The sequence below is a fragment of the Orcinus orca genome, chromosome 17 (assembly GCF_937001465.1).
Source record: "Orcinus orca chromosome 17, mOrcOrc1.1, whole genome shotgun sequence".
Classification (NCBI taxonomy): domain Eukaryota; kingdom Metazoa; phylum Chordata; class Mammalia; order Artiodactyla; family Delphinidae; genus Orcinus; species Orcinus orca.
The window spans coordinates 40,339,520-40,360,740 of record NC_064575.1 but is presented as its reverse complement, the minus strand read 5'-3'; the positions used below and the strand labels follow the sequence as shown (position 1 = coordinate 40,360,740).

The 21,221-nt window shown below is 37.3% G+C and overlaps 2 protein-coding genes across 5 annotated transcripts in view; one reads left to right on the top strand and one right to left on the bottom strand.

Annotated features, from left to right (window-relative positions):
- Positions 1-21,221, top strand: part of LOC125961761 (UDP-N-acetylglucosamine--peptide N-acetylglucosaminyltransferase 110 kDa subunit-like) — a 149,917-nt gene that overhangs the window by 98,929 nt on the left and 29,767 nt on the right. The window lies entirely within an intron of this gene.
- Positions 1,416-21,221, bottom strand: part of LOC125961768 (receptor-interacting serine/threonine-protein kinase 2-like) — a 30,588-nt gene continuing 10,782 nt past the window's right edge. For 2 of the 4 annotated variants that reach the window (XM_049700659.1, XM_049700660.1), the window contains exons 4-6: positions 15,469-15,626; positions 14,339-14,388; positions 13,246-13,498 (exon numbers count right to left, since the gene is read on the bottom strand). In XM_049700659.1, coding sequence (XP_049556616.1) covers positions 13,332-13,498; positions 14,339-14,388; positions 15,469-15,626 — 375 coding nt within the window. In that variant the 3' untranslated portion in view covers positions 13,246-13,331. Of the gene's footprint in view, positions 8,913-13,245; positions 13,499-14,338; positions 14,389-15,468; positions 15,627-21,221 lie in introns of those variants that run through there. The other 2 variants (XM_049700661.1, XR_007472745.1) reach the window with 2 other exon arrangements.

Below are 21,221 nucleotides of genomic sequence, written 5' to 3'. Positions count from 1 at the left end.
TTTGTTTATTTATTTGTTTTATTTATTTGGTCTTTGGAATATAAGAAAACAGTGGCTTTCAGATCAGTATCCCAGTGGAACACAGGGACTGAGGTCTATCCTGGAGCCCAGCCATTGTTTGACTATCTTGTAATAATACTGGTGAAATACAACCAAACCGTTTGAAATATAAGCATCCTCTCTGACAATAAACTTAAGACACCAACATTATATATTAAAGAAAGTAAAGAGAGAATACTGTTTTCTTTAGAGAGAAAATACAGATCCTGGACCAAATCAATAATGTCAGCAAACCTCATGGGTATAAAATATTCTGCTGCCTATCATTTAGAACATGCCTCTAGAGGAGGGAAACTGGGTGATAATTTCCCCAGATTTTATATTTAATTCAAATATTTTAGATAAGAGGCATCTCTAGTAAAACATTGTATTATTGATTCTTTCCAATATGATAGCTCAGAGGAGTTCCTCTTTCCTTCTCAAATACATATGGGGAAATGGAGGTGGGTGTGGGTTATAGGAAGCATCTAAATAGAGCATAATAATCAACAGTTTGTTTTTTAAAAATAGAAATTTCTATTCAAATTGTTTCCAGAGACAGAAACACACAGAGACAATTCCATGTGACAACAGTGAAAGAGACCAGAGTGATGCAGCTGCAAATCAAACAACTGCCAACACCAGTGATTGATGGCCACCACCAGAATCTGGTTAAGACAAAGAAGGATCCTCCCCTTGAGGCGTCAGAAAGAACATGGCCCTCTCAACACTTTGAGTTTGAACTTCTGGCCTCTAGAGCTGTGATAAAATAAATTTCTGTTCTTTTAAGCTAACAAGTTTGTGGTATCTTGTTATGGTAGCCCTAGAGATGACAGTATTTGATTCCTGAGCTGGCAACTGTATTTTGACTATGTAATGACTATTCCAAGATAATCAACAGACACAAAGATAAAGGCAAAACTGAGACTAAGCCCAGTTCTTTTTATTCCCAGAATAATAAATGATTTTTTAATTAATTTAGATCTCTTTGTCTAACCCCTCTGCTTTTCAGAAGAGTATGTGGGACCAATCAAGTATTCATATGTTATACTTTCATTTTAATTCATCTCAAATTATTTCTAATTCCCCTTATGAGTTCTTACTTGACCCATGAATTATTTAGGAATATATTCTTTAATTTCCATTTGTGATTTTCAACAAATTTCTTTCTGTTAACGATTTCTTATCGCATTCTGTTGTCATCTGAGAGCACTCTTTGTATTGTTTATGTCCTTTAAAATGTACTGAAATTTGTTTTATGGCCTAGCATATAGTATATCCATGTGCATTTGAAAAGAATGTATATTCTGATGCTGTTGGGTGGAATGTTTTATAGATGGCTGTTAGGTCTACTTGATTGATAATGCTGTTCAAGGTTTTTATTTTCTTGTTGATTTTCTGTTGTTCTGCTACTGAAAGAAGGGTATTAAAGTATCCAACTATTATTGTAGAACTGTCTGTTTCTCTTTTCTGTTGTGCCGATTTTGCTTCATTGTATTTTGAAGTCCTGTTGTTAGGTGCATATAAGTTTATAATTATTATGCATTCTAGATGGAATAATCATTTTATCATTTTAAAATGTCTTTGTCGCTAGTAAAAATTTTCGTCTTAAAATGTAATTTTTTTCTGATATTTTCTTAGCCACTCCAGTTTTGTTGTTGTTGTTTTGTTTTTACTGTTATGGTATATCTATTCCAACCCTTTTACACTTCACCTATATATTTTCTTGTTTTTTTTTTTTGTAACATCTTTATTGGGGTATAATTGCTTTACAAAGGTGTGTTAGTTTCCGCTTTATAACAAAGTGAATCAGTTACACACATACATATGTTCCCATATCTCTTCCCGCTTGCGTCTCCCTCCCTCCCACCCTCCCTATCCCACCCCTCCAGGCGGTCACAAAGCACCGAGCTGATATCCCTGTGCTATGCGGCTGCTTCCCACTAGCTATCTACCTTACGTATGTTAGTGTATATATGTCTATGCCTCTCTCCCGCTTTGCCACAAATCACCCTTCCCCCTCCCCATAACCTCAAGTCTGTTCTCTAGGAGGTCTGCGTCTTTATTCCTGCTTTACCCCTAAGTTCTTCATGACATTTTTTTTCTTAAATTCCATATATATGTGTTAGCATACGGTATTTGTCTTTTTCTTTCTGACTTACTTCACTCTGTATGACAGACTCTAGGTCTATCCACCTCATTACAAATAGCTCAATTTCGTTTCTTTTTATGGCTGAGTAATATTCCATTGTATATATGTGCCACATCTTCTTTATCCATTCATCCGGATGATGGGCACTTAGGTTGTTTCCATCTCCGGGCTATTGTAAATAGAGCTGCAATGAACATTTTGGTACATGATTCTTTTTGAATTTTGGTTTTCTCAGGGTATATGCCCAGTAGTGGGATTGCTGGGTCATATGGTAGTTCTATTTGTAGTTTTTTAAGGAACCTCCATACTGTTCTCCATAGTGGCTGAACCAATTCACATTCCCACCAGCAGGGCAAGAGTGTTCCCTTTTCTCCACACCCTCTCCAGCATTTTTTTTTTTAACATCTTTATTGGGGTATAATTGCTTTACAATGGTGTGTTAGTTTCTGCTTTATAACAAAGTGAATCAGTCATACATAAACATATGTTCCCATATGTCTTCCCTGTTGCGTCTCCCTCCCTCCCACCCTCCCTATCCCACCCCTCCAGGCTGTCACAAAGCACCGAGCCAATATCCCTGTACCATGCAGCTGCTTCCCACTAGCTATCTACCTTACTACGTTTGTTAGTGTGTATATGCCCATGACTCTCTCTCGCCCTGTCACAGCTCACCCTTCCCCCTCCCCATAACCTCAAGTCCGTTCTCTAGGAGGTCTGCGTCTTTATTCCTGCTTTACCCGTAGGTTCTTCATGACATTTTTTTTCTTAAATTCCATATATATGTGTTAGCATACGGTATTTGTCTTTTTCTTTCTGACTTACTTCACTCTGTATGACAGACTCTAGGTCTATCCACCTCATTACAAATAGCTCAATTTCGTTTCTTTTTATGGCTGAGTAATATTCCATTGTATATATGTGCCACATCTTCTTTATCCATTCATCTGGATGATGGGCACTTAGGTTGTTTCCATCTCCAGGCTATTGTAAATAGAGCTGCAATGAACATTTTGGTACATGATTCTTTTTGAATTTTGGTTTTCTCAGGGTATATGCCCAGTAGTGGGATTGCTGGGTCATATGGTAGTTCTATTTGTAGTTTTTAAGGAACCTCCATACTGTTCTCCATAGTGGCTGAACCAATTCACATTCCCACCAGCAGTGCAAGAGTGTTCCCTTTTCTCCACACCCTCTCCAGCATTTATTGTTTCTAGATTTTTGATAATGGCCATTCTGACTGGTGTGAGATGATATCTCATTGTAGTTTTGATTTGCATTTCTCTAATGATTAATGATGTTGAGCATTCTTTCATGTGTTTGTTGGCAGTCTGTATAACTTCTTTGGAGAACTCTCTATTTAGGTCTTCTGCCCATTTTTGGATTGGCTTGTTTTCTTTTTTTGTTATTGAGCTGCATGAGCTGCTTGTAAATTTTGGAAATTAATCCTTTGTCAGTTGCTTCATTTGCAAGTATTTTCTCGCATTCTGAGGGTTGTCTTTTGGTCTTGTTTATGGTTTCCTTTGCTGTGCAAAAGCTTTGAAGTTTCATTAGGTCCCATTTGTATATTTTTGTTTTTATTTCCATTTCTCTAGGAGGTGGGTCAAAAAGGATCTTGCTGTGATTTATGTCATAGAGTGTTCTGCCTATGTTTTCCTCTAAGAGTTTCATAGTTTCTGGGCTTACACGTAGGTCTTTAATCCATTTTGAGCTTATTTTTGTATATGGTGTTAGGGAGTGATCTAATCTCATACTTTTACATGTACCTGTCCAGTTTTCCCAGCACCACTTACTGAAGAGGCTGTCCTTTCTCCACTGTACATTCCTGCCTCCTTTATCAAAGATAAGGTGACCATATGTGCGTGGGCTTATCTCTGGGCTTTCTATCCTGTTCCATTCATCTATCTTTCTGTTTTTGTGCCAGTACCATACTGTCTTGATTACTGTAGCTGTGTAGTATAGTCTGAAGTCAGGGAGCCTGATTCCTCCAGCTCCGTGTTTCGTTCTCAAGATTGCTTTGGGTATTCAGGGTCTTTTGTGTTTCCATACAAATTGTGAAATGTTTTGTTCTAGTTCTGTGAAAAATGCCAGTGGTAGTTTGATAGGGATTGCATTGAATCAGTAGATTGCTTTGGGTAGTAGAATCATTTTCACAATGTTGATTCTTCCAATTCAAGAACATGGTATATCTCTCCATCTATTTGTATCATCTCTAATTTCTTTCATCAGTGTCTTATAATTTTCTGCATACAGGTCTTTTGTCTCCTTAGGTAGGTTTCTTCCTAGATATTTTATTCTTTTTGTTGCAATGGTAAATGGGAGTGTTTTCTTGATTTCACTTTCAGATTTTTCATCATTAGTGTATAGGAATGCAAGAGATTTCTGTGCATTAATTTTGTATCCTGCAACTTTACCAAATTCATTGATTAGTTCTAGTAGTTTTCTGGTAGCATCTTTAGGATTCTCTATGTATAGTATCATGTCCTCTGCAAACAGTGACAGCTTTACTTCTTCTTTTCCGATTTGGATTCCTTTTATTTCCTTTTCTTCTCTGATTGCTGTGGCTAAAACTTCCAAAACTATATTGAGTAAGAGTGGTGACAGTGCGCAACCTTGTCTTGTTCCTGATCTTAGTGGAAACGGTTTCAATTTTTCACCATTGAGGATGATGTTGGCTGTGGGTTTGTCATATATGGCCTTTATTATGTTGAGGCAAGTTCCCTCTATGCCTACTTTCTGCAGGGTTTTTATCATAAATGTGTGTTGAATTTTGTCAAAAGCTTTCTCTGCATGTATTGAAATGATCATATGGTTTTTCTCCTTCAATTTGTTATTATGGTTTATCACATTGATAGATTTGTGTATATTGAAGAATCCTTGCATTCCTGGAATAAACCCCACTTGATCATGGTGTATGATCCTTTGAATGTGCTGTCGGATTGTGTTTGCTAGTATTTTGTTGAGGATTTGTGCATCTATGATCATCAGTGATATTGGCCTGTAGTTTTCTTTCTTTGTGACATCCTTGTCTGGTATTGGAATCAAGGTGATGGTGGCATCGTAGAATGAATTTGGGAGTGTTCCTCCCTCTGCTATATTTTGGAAGAGTTTGAGAAGGATAGGTGTTAGCTCTTCTCTAAATGTTTGATAGAATTCGCCTGTGAAGCCATCTGGTCCTGGGCTTTGGTTTGTTGGAAGATTGTTAATCACAGTTTCAATTTCAGTGCTTGTGATTGGTCTGTTCATATTTTCTATTTCTTCCTGATTCAGTCTTGGCAGGTTGTGCATTTCTAAGAATTTGTCCATGTCTTCCAGGTTGTCCATTTTATTGGCATAGAGTTGCTTGTAGGAATCTCTCATGATCTTTTGTATTGCTGCAGTGTCAGTTGTTACTTCTCCTTTTTCATTTCTAATTCTATTGATTTGAGTCTTCTCCCTTTTTTTCTTGATGAGTCTGGCTAATGGTTTATCAATTTTGTTTATCGTCTCAAAGGACCAGCTTTTAGTTTTATTGATCTTTGCTATCATTCCTTCATTTCTTTATCATTTATTTCTGATCTGATCTTTATGATTTCTGTCCTTCTGCTAACTTTGGGGTATTTTTTGTCCTTCTTTCTCTAATTGCATTAGGTGCAAGGTTAGGTTGTTTATTCGAGATGTTTCCTGTTTCTTAAGGTAGGACTGTATTGCTATAAACTTCCCTCTCCCTCTTAAAACTGCTTTTGCTGCATCCCATAGGTTTTAGATCACAGTGTCTCCATTGTCATTTGTTTCCGGTATTTTTTGATTTCCTCTTTGATTTCTTCAGTGATCACTTCGTTATTAATTAGTGTATTGTTTAGCCTCCATGTGCTTGTATTTTTTACAGATCTTTTCCTGTAATTGATATCTATTCTCGTAGCATTGTGGTCGGAAAAGATACTTGATACAATTTCAATTTCCTTAAATTTACCTAGGCTTGTTTTGTGACCCAAGATATGATCTATCCTGGAGAATGTTCCATGAGCACTTGAGAAAAATGTGTATTCTGTTGTTTTGGATGGAATGTCCTATAAATATCAATTCAGTCCATCTTGTTTAATGTATCATTTAAAGCTTGTGTTTCCTTATTTATTTTCATTTTGGATGATCTGTCCATTAGTGAAACTGGGGTGTTGAAGTCCCCTACTATCAATGTGTTACTGTCGATTTCCCCTTTTATGGCTGTTAGTACTTGCCTTATGTATTGAGGTGCTCCTATGTTGGGTGCATAAATATTTACAATTGTTGTATCTTCTTCTTGGATCGATCCCTTGATCATTATGTAGTGTCCTTCTTTGTCTCTTCTAATAGTCTTTATTTTAAAGTCTATTTTGTCTGATATGACAATTGCTACTCCAGCTTTTTTTGGATTTCCATTTGCATGGAATATCTTTTTTCATCCGTTCACTTTCAGTCTGTGTGAGTCTCTAGGTCTGAAGCGGGTCTCTTGTAGACAGCATATATATGGGTCTTATTTTTGTATCCATTCATCCAGTCGGTGTCTTTTGGTTGGAGGATTTAATCCATTTACATTTAAGGTAGTTATCGATATGTATGTTCCTATTCCCATTTACTTAATTGTTTTGCATTGGGTATTATAGGTCTTTTCCTTCTCTTGTGTTTCTTGCCTAGAGAAGTTCCTTTAGCATTTGTTGTAAAGCTGGTTTGGTAGTGCTGAACTCTCTCAGCTTTTGCTTGTCTGTAAATGTTTTCATTTCTCCATCAAACCTGAATGAGATCCTTGCAGGGTAGAGTAATCTTGGTTGCAGGTTTTTCTCCTTCATCACTTTAAATATGTCCTGCCAGTCCCTTCTGGCTTGCAGAGTTTCTGCTGAAAGATCAGCTGTTAACCTTATTGGGATTCCCTTGTATGTTATTTTTGCTTTTCCCTTGCTGCTTTCAATAATTTTTCTTTATATTTAATTTTTGGCAGTTTGATTAATACGTGTCTTGGCGTATTTCTCCTTGGATTTATCCTGTATGAGACTCTCTGTGCTTCCTAGAGTTGATTAACTATTTCCTTTCCCACATTAGGGAAGTTTTCAACTATAATCTCTTCAAATACTTTCTCAGTCCCTTTCTTTTTCTCTTCTACTTCTGGAACCCCTATAATTCGAATGTTAGTGAATTTAATGTTGTCCCAGAGGTCTCTGAGACTGTCCTAAGTTATTTTCATTGTTTTTTCTTTATTCTGCTCTGTAGTAGTTATTTCCACTACTTTATCTTCCAGGTCACTTATGCATTCTTCTGCCTCAGTTATTCTGCTATTCATCCATTCTAGAGTTTTTTTTTTTTTTTTTTTTTTGCAGTACGTGGGCCTCTCACTGTTGTGACCTCTCCCATTGTGGAGCACAGGCACTGAATGTGCAGGCTCAGTGGCCATGCCTCACAGGACCAGCCACTCCACGGCATGTGGGTTCTACCCAGACCGGGGCACGAACCCGTGTCCCCTGCATCGGCAGGTGGACTCTCAACCACTGCGCCAACAGGGAAGTCCCATTTTTTCCTTTTGTGTTCAACCGCAGTTGTCTTTTTCACTTTTAAAAGTTGCCAAAGGGCTTCCGGGAATATGGTGGAATGGTAAGATGGGGAGATCACCTTCCTCCCCACAGATACACCAGAAATACATCTACACGTGGAACAACTCCTACAGAACACCTACTGAACGCTGGCAGAAGACCTCAGACCTCCCAAAAGGCAAGAAACCCCCCACGTACCTGGGTAGGGCACAAGAAAAAAGAATAAACAGAGACAAAAGGATAGGAACGGGACCTGCACCAGTGGGAGGGAGCTGTGAAGGAGGAAAGGTTTCCACACACTAGGAAGCCCCTTCGAGGGCAGAGACTGTGGGTGGCGGAGGGGGAAACCTTCGGAGCCACGGAGGAGAGCACAGCAACAGGGGTGCGGGGGGCAAAGTAGAGAGATTCCCGCACAGAAGATAGGTGCCGCCTGGCACTAACCAGCCCGAGAGGTTTGTCTTCTCCTCCGCCGGGGTGGGTGGGGCTGGGAGCTGAGGCTCGGGCTTTGGTCGGAGCGCAGGGAGAGGACTGGGTTTGGCTGCGTGAACACAGCCTGCAGGGATTTAGTGCGCCACGGGTGGCCTGAGGGAGTCTGGGGAAAAGTCTGGAGCTGCCGAAGAGGCAAGAGACTTTTTCTTCCCTCTTTGTTTCCTGGTGCGGGGATTAAGAGCGCTGCTTAAAGGAGCTCCAGAGACGGGCGTGAGCCGCGGATGAAAGCGCGGAACCCAGAGACGGGCATGAGACGCTAAGGCTGTTGCTGCCGCCACCAAGAAGCCTGTGTGTGAGCACAGGTCACTATCCACACCCCTCTTCCGGGGAGCCTGTGCAGCCCGCCACTGCCAGGTTCCCGGGATCCAGGGACAACTTCCCGGGAGAACGCACGGCGCGCCTCAGGCTGGTGCAACGTCACGTCGGCCTGTGGCGTCACAGGCTCGCCCTGCCCTCGGTGCCCCTCCCTCCCCCCGGCCTGAGAGAGCCAGAGCCCCCGAATCAGTTCCTCCTTTAACCCCGTCCTGTCTGAGCGAAGAACAGATGCCCTCCGGCGACCTACATGTAGAGGCGGGGCCAAATCCAAAGCTGAGCCCCTGGGAGCTGTGAGAACAAAGAAGAGAAAGGGATATCTCTCCCAGCAGCCTCAGAAGCAGCGGATTAAAGCTCCACAATCAACTTGATGTACCCTGCATCTGTGGAATACATGAATAGAAAACGAATCATTCCAAATTGAGGAGGTGGACTTTGAGAGCAAGATTTATCATTTTTTCCCCTTTACCTCTTTTTGTGAGTGGGTATGTGTATGCTTCTGTGTGAGATTTTGCCTGTATAGCTTTGCTTCCACCACATGTCCTAGGGTTCTATCCGTCTGGTTTTTTTTTTTTTAATTTTATTCTTAATAATTACTTTTTATTTTAATAACTTTATTTTATTTTACTCTATCTTCATTCTTTGTTTCCTTCCTTCCCTCCTTTAGACAACCAATCATCCCAAATTCAGGAGGTGGACTTTGAGAGCATGATTTATGATTTTTTCCACTTTTCCTCTTTTTGTGAGTGTGTATGTGTATGCTTCTGTGTGAGATTTTGTCTGTATAGCTTTGCTTCCACCATTTGTCCTAGGGTTCTATCCGTCCGTTTTTTTTTTCTCTTAATAATTTTTTTTATTTTAATAACTTTATTATATTTTATCTTATTTTATTTCATTTTACTTTATCTTCTTTCTTTTTTCTTCCTTTCTTCCTTCCTTCCTCCCTCCCTCCCTCCTTTCTTTGTACTGCTACTAATTCTTTCTTTCTAATTTTTCTCCCTTTTCTTGTGAGCCGTGTGGATGAAAGGCTCTTGGTGCTGCAGCCAGGAGTCAGTGCTGTGCCTCTGAGGTGGGAGAGCCAACTTCAGGACACTGGCCCACAAGAGACCTCCCAGCTCCACATAATATCAAATGGCAAAAATCTCCCAGAGATCTCCATCTGAACATCAGCACCCAGCTTCACTCAATGACTACCAAGCTACAGTGCTGGACATTCTATGCCAAACAACTAGCAAGACAGGAACACAACCCCACCCATTAGCACAGAGACTGCCTCAAATAATAACGAGTCCACAGACACCCCAAAACACACCACCAGACGTGGACCTGCCCACCAGAAAGACAAGATCCAGCCTCATCCACCAGAACACAGGCACTAGTCCCCATACAACCATACAACCAAGCAATTCCACTCAGGTAGTTACCTGAGAGAAATGAAAACATATATGTTCACACACAGACTTGCACATGAACAGTCATAGCAGCATGATTCATAATAGCCAATGAGTAGAAACAATCATAATTATCACTACAGTAATATATGGACCTGTTGCTTAAGGGAGAGGCCAGGGCTCTAGATATAAAACTGAGCATCACTAACATATACATGGTATAAAAGCCATGATCTGGTCTGGATCATCTAGGGGGAAAGTACAGATGGCAAACAGTAAAGGACCCATATTAGAGCTCTGAGGCATTCCAACAGTTAGAAATTGAGCAGAGGAAGAAAAAAGAGGTAGAGGAAGAGAGGATAATAGGGAGTATGGTCTCTTGTATCTTGGAAGGTATCAGAGGGAACGTTTCAAGGAGGGAAGAGTCAGCCATATCTAATCTGCTGAGAGGCCAAGTAAGATAAGCAGTATTTTCCAAAATTGCCATCCTTGGTAACTTGAACAAATGCAGCTTTAGTGGAGATATGAAAACAGAAGACTGATGGAAGTTTGTTAAAAATTGAATTAGAGGTGAAGAAGTAGAGACAATAAGTATGGACAATTCCTACAAGGTGTTTAGATCTAAATGGGAGTAGAAAAATGAGGTGGTAGCTGAAGGATGATATGGGGTCAAGAATTTTTTTCCTATATAAAGACAGGATATAATAATAGCATAGATCTGTATGACAGATGAACGATCCAGTAGACAGGCAGAGATTGGCAATGCAAGAGCAGAGAGAGAATATAAAGAACAGAATGTTGAAGAGAGTAAGGGAATGGCATCCAGAGCACAAGTAATACTGTTTACAATTGTGTAAGAACACTTTTTTCCCACTGTAAAAGAGATAAAGCAGGAAAGACAGGTCAAGTACAACTAAGTTTATAGATCTGGTAGTGGAACTACGAGGGAGTTCTCTCTCATGGTTTCTACTTTCTCAATGCTCAAAAGAAATACAGAACATAGGGTGTAGGAGGTTTAAGAAGGGAAGATAAGGTACAATATGCATTACCCCTGTCTTGTCTTCCTAAGTTCAGAATCTATTAAGAAAAGCCACACAATAATGAGAGATGATGATCAAAACATCACCTTTATTACTGATAAAGCTAATTGGAATCTGTCCCTTTTTAGATCTGTAGCATATGGGCTTAGTAACACTTTGTCCCTTCAGTTGACAGTTTTACTCACTCAGCTACAGGCCTCACCTGCTTCCATATGGGGAAGCATAAAATGTGTGCATCCTTTAGACAAGCTTACTTCTAAAAGGAGGAGAAAACTGAGAAGGGACTAGATAAGTACGCTTGCTTTTTCTCTAAAACTAACAAATGAGGAGGAGGAGTGCTGAGGGGCAGATAGGACTAGAAATGTTCCTTCCATGCTTTCCTTCTTAGGGATTGAAATGGAATTTCATCTTCACTTTGGAAACATGAAGTATGGGACTTACGCATCTCCTACAGTAGTACAAGATGATCATCTAGTCTGTAATTTGCAAACTTTTGGGTCTCAGAACTCTTCAAAATTATTAAGAGCTTTTGTATATGTTGGTCATATCTATTGATATTTACTACATTAGATTAAAACAGAAAATTTTAACACATCAGAGTATATGAAAACACATTCCATTATCCGTTGGAGCAATGATATCATCATACTTAATTTAGTCTCTGGAAAGATTTTTCCAGAGGATGAGAGTAAAAAGGGAAAACAATACCTTAATATTTATTATTTTGAAAAGTTTTGATTTTGTGAACCACTTAGAAAAGTCTCAGGAACCAACCCCACCTCCAGAGGTCCCTGCACCACAACTTAAGAACAGGTGATATATGAGAATGGAATAGTACATGTATTTGAGAAACATAACAGAATTGCTAAGTAGAGTTTAGTGCCTAGTTTTAGCCATTAATTTAAAGAGAAACCAATGAATTCCATTTCTGGCCAAGATGAAGAAACAAGGACCAATTCACCCTCCTGCCTTAAACAACCATTAGCCAGACAAAATGCATGAAACAGTGGTTTTCAAGACACTAGATATCAGGCAACAAAGGACAGTGATCTCTAAGTGATAGGAAACAACTGAGGTCAGCCTTATGACAGCCTGACTACCCAAGCTAACTGCCTTGGGAGAGTTTCCAGCTATACTACAGGGTAGAGAAGTAAGGCGGGGCCCAGAGGAAGCTCAGAGTTGAAGAGACAGGGCTGGGAGTTAGGGTAGACGGAGGCAGACAGAGTTTATAGGACAGAGCACCAAAGAGGAGAAGTACACAGAGAACTCCAGAGATCCGCAGAGCACTCCTCTCAAATATTCAGCAGCACTGATCAATGCAGGATGTAGAAGTAAGTAAGCCAAAAGCCATTGTTCTGCAATGAACAATAGCGAAAAACCAGGAAGTTTGTAGAGAAGTACTGCCTAATGGCATGATCTTCAGAAGAGCTAAAGTCTTTAGGGAATGGAGAAGAAATTATAGTTTGGAAGTGGCACTGGGGACAAAGGAGATATGTATTGGGATGGCCAAAAAGTTCGTACAGGTTTTTGTAAGATCTTATAGAAGAAGCCAAACAAACTTTTTGGCCAAGCCAATACATACACACATATATGTACATATATATACACATACATACACACACACACACACACACACACACACCCTATTACATGGTTCTGGGAGATAAGAGATAAGATGTTAATCCATTATTATAGCAACTTTTGATTTTTTTAAAATACAATGCTGATGAGCACTAGACATAAGTTTTGAATGGAAAATATATTTGGTTTTCTTTTTTTAGTTGGAAAGAAGATTCCCAGTCTACAGCTTTCTTTTCATTTTCTATAGCATCTTCTGAAGTGTAAAATTTTTCAATTTTTTTGAAGTTCAATTATCAAAGAATTTTTTTAATAGGTCTTGTTTCTGATGTCATATATAAGAGCTCTTTGCTTAACCCAAGATCATGAAGATTTTCTTCTATGTTTACATTTAGGTGATGATTCATTCTACTTCTGAAATAAATCTTAATTCTATCTGATTTTTCGATCTCCAGGATTGGTCTGGAAATTCTACTCTTGCCCTTCTCCAATCAATTTTATACATAGCAGTGAGTGATATCTCCTAAACCTAAATTTAATCATGTTATTTCCCTGAAAAACTCACTTTAATGGCTTTCCATTGTACTTGGAATAAATTTCTAACCTTTTTATGATGATAGTCAACAGCCTCTCCTTACCACTTCAATCTCATCTCATAAAATAAAAACAACTTTGAATTAGAAAAAAAAAACTTTGAGCTTGTCAGCTAACTTTCGTAGTTGTTCAAGGAATATTTTATTTACAGCGTATTTGTTATTTTTGTAATTCAAAAGGCCCAGATTAAAACTGTACACTAACTTAAGAAAGACGGTCTTTCATCTGGATTTTGTGCCCATCCACTTTCTATTAGAGAGATCATAAGTGCTCGATGAGGTATATCAAATGGCAAACTTTCTTCATTAGTGTCAGGTCGATGTCCTTGTGACACACTATACATAATCTGCAAAGGATTGGTGACTTCTGTCAAAACAAATATATTTCATTCATTAGAAATATATTATGATTTAATATATTAAATACATTCTAAAGCCAACCAAATGAACATGAGGGAATCTTAAAATCTTAGGAATAATTCATTACTTCCCTTTCTGTCAAAGGAATATTTAGATCCCAGCTATTGCCAGACTTGCTGCCTCTCGTGGGAGGAGTTTATATCTTCACCTCTTTAATTCTGGGCTTGGCCATGTGATTTGATTTGGCCAATGGAGTATGAAGAGAGCAGAGTAAAACAGAGCTCAGCAGAGCTGAGCAGAACCTAGCAGAGCCAAGAAGGGCCACAGCAACTAATAACCCAATGTGAATGAAAAATAAATGTTTAGTTTGTAAACTACTGAGATTCTGAGGTTGTTACACAGCAAACTGACCTAAATGAACCTCAAAATAAAGAAAGAGACAATATTATCAGAAAATTTTTAAAGTATTCTTCAGTATTTGCTGGTCTTTAGAAGAAGCACTAGTTAAATTTTCATACAAACGATTTTATAGCTGGAATGAATCTTAGAAATAAGAATTCAAAATTCTTAGTTTGCAGATAAAAAAAATGAGGACTTAAGAGATTTAGTGGCTTATAATAGAGTGAATTACTATCAGAACAAGAAGAATCTACACATTTTTCTGATCCTTAATCCAGTACTTTCCATCATACAGTGGATTCACAATGACAAATTGTTGTTTTTCTAGTGTGTTTTCCACAAAATGACTGTTAGGCAGATTTAAAATAAGTGATCTTTATTCAGATAGTTCTGAGTATGACTTACCAATACGATGTCACCTAGAATAAGGAAGTCAAAGTACACTTACCTTCAAAAGGCTGTTTTCTAGATAAGACTTCCCATGTGATAACTGCATAGCTGTTTAAGATAAAAATATACATATAGTACTTTATAAACTATTCATAATAAACTAAAATGGTACTGATTTTAAAAGCTGACTGTGAGATACCATTTTTTAAAGTAATAATGTAGTGAAATGCTGCTTAAAGAATCACTATATAGAACCAAGATGATGAATATTCATATACAGTTTTATTTTGAAAGGGAATTAATTCAATTTGAAAAATTAGGAAATTACTGTAATAAGAACTTGAAGTTATAGGCAAGGATAACTTGTGGATGATTCTTTAACACCTAGATAAGCTATGCCCTTTAATTACATGATTCTATTATTCACACAAAATAAAGAGCAATAAAAAAGGCTGTCTCATGTAGCCCTATTTTATTGACTCTTTTTCTGGTGTAAGTACTGTCTCTTTTGGTAGTGTTAAATGTTAATTGCACTGTTTCCCTCCACCTATCGAGGTCACATATGATAAAAACCCTTGAATATTATAAATTGATAGGACAACAAGATATGCTTTAATAATTTTTAAGGATGTAAAAGTAGCTTAAGGCGAGGCATCAGGACTTCCCTGGTGGCGCAGTGGTTAAGACTCCATGCTCCCAATGCAGGGGGTCCGAGTTTGATCCCTGGTCAGAGAACCAGATCCCACATGCATTCTGCAACTAAGGAGCCTGCATGCTGCAACCCAGGAGCCCATGTGCCGCAACTAAGGAGCCCACCGCTGCAACCAAATAAATAAGTAAATAAATATTAAAAAAAAAAAAGCAAGGCATCTTTATTTTCATATTTTTAATTTTTAATTTTTTTTTTTTGGCTGCACCACACAGCTTGTGGGATCTCAGTTCCCTGACCAGGGACCGAACCTGGGCCACGGCAGTGAAAACCAGGATCCTAACCACTAGGCCACCAGGGAACTCTCAAAGCAAGGCATCTTTAATATGAAAAACATTAACCACTGTCTCTAATTTATTTTCACCACACTTATGAGAGAAGCATAAAAATCATACTTTTAAAATGTAGCTTCAAAATTCGGATTGATTAATCTTGTTTTTTAGACAAGGTTAACTCTGAGCAAAAGTAACATGCTGTACCTGTATATATCATGCTTGATAGTAGCCCTTGATTTTTGTCCAGGTTCATAGTTTTCAGGTGGCATATAGATAATTGTCCCTCCTTCTGGTGCAGATTTACTATTTCGTGATTGTGACAGGGACATCATGCGCCATTTTGATAAGCCAAGATCTGCAATCTGGAAGGGAAAAGAGTAATTGAATTTTTAAATTTTCTCTTTAAAAATTTCAAGAATTGTTTTTGTTTATATTTATTATATTTAGACATGAGACCAGAGTAAATGCTATATATATTAATATTTTATTTCAGTAATAGTCTATTAGTTTCTTAACAAATTGGATTCCATAGTGCTGAACCCAACAACTCTAAAAGCAATATAAACTGACTTGAAGTTCAGCATAATATTACAAATTTTAAAAGAGACTAAGTTTTGAAAACTTAAACAGGAGTATTTTTGCCTTTTATTCTGAATGAGTATATACACTGCACTTTTTGTGACAAGTAGCTTTATATCATGTGCTTTCAAAATTTACCTATACCTCACAAAACTGCTAAACTAGTCATATCTAATACGATTGTCACTGGGTATTGTTTACAACTCAGGTTTCTATGTTCTTATTTATAATGTGCTAAAAATAGTATCCTTAAACTTTGAAATAAGTAAAATTCCAATATAGTATAACTCATTATTATATGATTTATGCCTACCACTAAAAGAATATCTGTTAACAATAGTATAGTTAGCATATAAAACATATTTATGTCCATGACAAGGAGTGCCTAAAGCATTATCAGTGACAAACATTCTGTACTTTTGATATGTCCTTTACAGTTTTACTTCACTTGTAAATTTTGTGCAGATACTATCAATACACAATATCTTATAACTAAGTATCTAAAACGTTCCAATGTTTTTTTTTTAAAAGGGAGACAAAAATGTAAGAACAGAAACAATATTTAGTGAACAAAAGAGTATAGGAAAACTCTGAAGACATTTAATTTAAATCACTTAGACCTTCACACGGCACAATTTAGGAGTCAACAGAGTGGAATGAGCTCTATCCAGCCCACCATTTGTGGTTCAATCATTTAACTCTTAAAATGTTCACTAGCTTTAAGAGAAGAAATAAGTTATTTAGTGTTTAGATGAATTTGAGATTAAAAAAAATTATGGCCCCACTCCAAAAAGGGAGGGGGTAGCCTATATGAATCTTTCATACAGTATCATAATAAAAGGGTAAGTCTAAGAAAAATAATTAGAAAAGACCAAGAGGAAACATGGTGCCACTACATGAAGATAAGCTGGATTGATTTCTAAAGGCAATATAATATGTGTTCTGGAACATGGGTTCTAGAGCCTTGATTACTTAGATTTACATTCCACTTCTACCCCTTAATTAGCTGTACAACCTTGGACAAGTTTTCTAATTTCTCTGTGCCTCAGATTACCCATCTTTAAACTGGGGATAATAACATAACACAGGGTTGTACTGAGGATATTATACTAGTTATTCTAAGTGAAGCACTCAGAACAGTATCTGACACGTAGTAAATGACCCCTGTGTGTTAGTATTATTAATGTCTTGTACATGGGAATAAGCCTCTAAAGATTGCTCTTATTCATACAATACTAATAAGCACAGTACATAGTTTCTGGGCCTTTAATACACTTTGAGGTGGTATTAAGACCCTGGGGAACCGTATATCCTACTTACTTCTACTTGCCACTACAAACTCTTATTCCTCCCACTCATTCTCTAAAAGCAAAAACAGTACTCCAGCTGCACATCTGCTAGGATAATAAGCATTACTATGAGAAGTAAAGTTTATTTCTCTGCCACAGTGAGAAATGTTAAAAAAAAAAACAAACTGGGATGTGGTCCATCTTATACCTGACCCACAAATTGCAAACTACTGGGCTAAATACTGGTTTGAATACAGTGCTGGAGAAAATGTATTCTGAGCTTGCTTCCTTATGTGCTCGTTTTACTTCACCTAAGGTCTTCATCTATGTTTTTAAATCTCACCTAGAAAACTTAATCAGAATTCCCTTTATCAGCTAATTTAGTTTGGCTTTCACATGGAACCATATTTGTCCCCCTTCTCTATTACAAACACCATATACCAAAGACACGATTCATTAAATCTGGATCTTCCAGAGAAGAAAAAAAAGTGAAGAATATGATGAGAGGAATACAAGTTCCATGATTTCTTGAGGGTCCTGGTATCATTCAGCAATGAAGACAGAGAATAGGAATTTTTCTATTCTATACAAGATCTTAACATGCATTTCAAAGGTAAAGGTTCTTTTTAGCTAAAAAAGATGATAAAAGCAACAAGAATTTACTGTATTAGCACAGGAAACTATATTTAGTATCTCAAAATAACCTATAAAGGAAAATAATCTGAAAAATATATAAAACTGGATCACTTTGCTGTACACCTGAAACTAACATAATATTGTAAATCAACTATACTTCAATTTAAAAAAAGATTAAAAAACTAGAGGAAATTAAAACACACTATTCATAAAAATCATCCATAATCTTATTACCCTACCAGAATAGCTATTTTCATTTATATAATACTCTCCATGTCTGTAAATTTATAAAGTTATCAGTAAGAAGCTATGAGGAATAACTTTAAGTATTCTTAGAAGTTCCACACATGATGGACAGAATAGTTGAGAAATCAAACATGGTACATATAAACATTTATTTCAAATAAGCCTACCACAGGTTCATTTGTATTTAAGGTGCACTAATTGATACTGACCAGCAGATAAACAAATTGAATGTATTCTTTTTAAAGTAGAAAAGTCCTGGTTGATCTTAATTGGTAGTGTATGTTTTTCTTTTAGATACTATGTTTCTGGTTAGCATTCCAGTATTTTACTTCAAAAAATTTACTTCAAAAAATTTACTTCAAAAAACTGTAGCAAGGTGTGTTTCCATTTAATTTCATTAAGTGTTTTAAAAGATTTTTTGCACTTCATTTAAAGGCCCTTCCAAGAAGATAGGTAGATCAGGTAACTGTTACTTTTTCATGAGTCACTGATAAACTTTGACTTTTAAGGGACATTTATAAAATAAAAAGTAGAGACACACAGGATGCATATAAAAGAGTATCATAATTTATAAGAATAGTATTAGAAAGGTCACAGTTTTGTATGTGCTAAAGCTAATAAAAGTTAAAAAAAACACACAAAGCCAAACTATTTTAAATTCTATTTATTTCAAAGAAAGACCATGGCTACCCTACTGATCAATGAAAAAGAGAAAGTAGGGATCATCATCACCTATTACTTTGCTTCTGTTTTCTGTATCAAGAATGGTTTCTGGACTGAGATGAAGAAAATAAAGTCCAAGGAGGTTGAAAAGTTTATAAAGTACAAATCTCAGGTCATTTTACATATATTTCAGGTTTAGTTAGAATACTCGCGAATACCTCCATGGTGATGGAGAGGTATTACAGGATACGAGAAAAGCAAATGTCATTCTGATTTTTAAAAAGGGAAAATAATATTGATTTTGCAAATCTATATATTGGCAGAGACTATCCTTAATCCCAGGTTTAAAAATTTAATGAAAGGGTTACTTTATGAGTAATTGATAAAAGAGCCAGAAAGAACTAATGAAAAATTATATTAGCCCAGTGATCAATTTCAGACCTCATGTGACATATCCCAAGTACTTGGGATGGCTAGCACAACACCGTTGCTCCTCAAATACTTAATAAAGGAAAGACAGACTTCATTTCCTTTTTTGTCAGTAGTACTACTGTCAAAGAGTAAACGTTAAAACAGTTTGTATATTATAAAACATTCTGAGGTACTTTAATAATATCCTTGACTATTAAATTATCCGGCCTATTGGGTATATATAGAAGATCTGGAATTCTTCATTTGTTCATTCAACAACTACTTATTGAATGCTTCTATACCGCATATGCTTAGCAGGCGGCAGTGAATAAAACAGACTACATTTTAGTCTTTGTGAAGCTTATTATATTATAATTGGGAAGATGGTCAATAAACATATTAATAAAAAATGTTTTGTAAGATGGTGAAAAATACTATGGAGAAGCATTAATCAAGGTATGAGGACACAGAGGAACTAGGTGGGTTGTCAGGGAAAGCCACTGTGATAATGAGGAAGAAAAGGAAAGGGAGTAAGTCATGAGTATGTAACAAGGAAGAATAAATCTGACTCCATATTGGATCTGTTTCTTTTACTTTAACCTTCGTATTCTATTGCTTTTGCTGCAACTTAAGAATGTTGCCTATAGCCTGAAATATACAAGACAGCCCATTCTCAAGGCTCTGACCTTTAAGGGTATAACACTTTTCTATTCATACAGAGATAAAAAGTTACAGAACAGACAATTACATTTGTCTTGTTGGAGGTTTACAGGAACATCAAGATCTGACCTACATGGATTGCTGCAAGAACAAAGGATTCCAAGAAATTTGCAACAACCAACCACACCCTCTCCCCTTTTAGTCTGAATTCTAGCTGGGGTAAGGTGGTTCTTTGGGACACTAGTCCACCATCTTCTTGGTCTACCGGCTTTCTGAATAAAGTTGCTATTCCTTGCCCCAACACCTCGTCTGTTGATTTACTGGCCCTGTCCTGCAGTGAGCAGTATGAACTTGGACTTGGTAACAAGGACACCTGGGAAAGCAGTCAAGCAAGGACTTTTGTAATATTCTAATGGAAAAAAATGGAGAAATATGGGCTGTATAACAGCTCTTTTAGGAGTATTCCAAACAAAATGAATGCTTATTCTCCGAAAGTCCTAATTAATAAAAGGATTGATATTGACCTAAAAGGAGGTTTTCAGACCATGTTGTGTAGCTCTGATTTGAGCTCTGTACTGCTTAATAGTTAATCATGACTTGAAGATACAAAAAGTAATTAAATTTGAAGATGACACAAAGCTGGAGGACAAAGTTAAAAATCCTTGGACTACAGAAAAACATTCAAAAAGGTCTTAAGAGCTGAAGTTATCACCCAAATCTAACAAGATAAACTTTGATGATGTCCAGAAAATATCCTGTGAAGTACATGACAAGAAGACATGACTTAAGTAACAATACATTTAAAAAAAAGAAAGAAAGAAAACCTCTCAGTGTTTTTTGTTGACACTGAGCCCAACTTGAATGTTGTTATAGGACTGCCCCCCAAAAGACGAATTAGTAAGGAACTATGAATACGAAGTAAAGTATTTAAGGACGATTCTACATTTATCACACCACATCAAGGGTGTAACTGACCAGGACCCTATGAGGCCTTCCTGCGACAGACCTCCCCCCACATATCTACTGCTTTAGCTCCTCTCTAAAGTACCTAGATAATAGTATCTGATGCATATTTCCTGAGTTTTTCAGATGCTAAAACCACCAACAAATGGAAGAAATTAACTACTTGATGATCATGGGCATGTAATCCCCAGACCTTCTAGCACCTAAGGATTGACCACCATCAACCAATCAGAGAATTTGTGCAAGAGCTGACCACATACCCAAGGTGTGCCCCTTCCTCACCTTGCCTTTAAAAATGCTTTGCTGAAACCCTTTGGGTAGTTAGGGTTTTTTCAGCATGAGCTACCTCTTCTCCTTGCTTGGCCCTGCAATAGACCTTTCTCTGCTCCAAACTCTGACATTTTGGTTTGTTTGACCTCACTAGTGTGTTGGCCACACAAGTTGTGTGTTGGCCACACAAACTTGTGTTAGGTAATATGGGTATTTTGATTAGTTTTGAGGATCAAAATT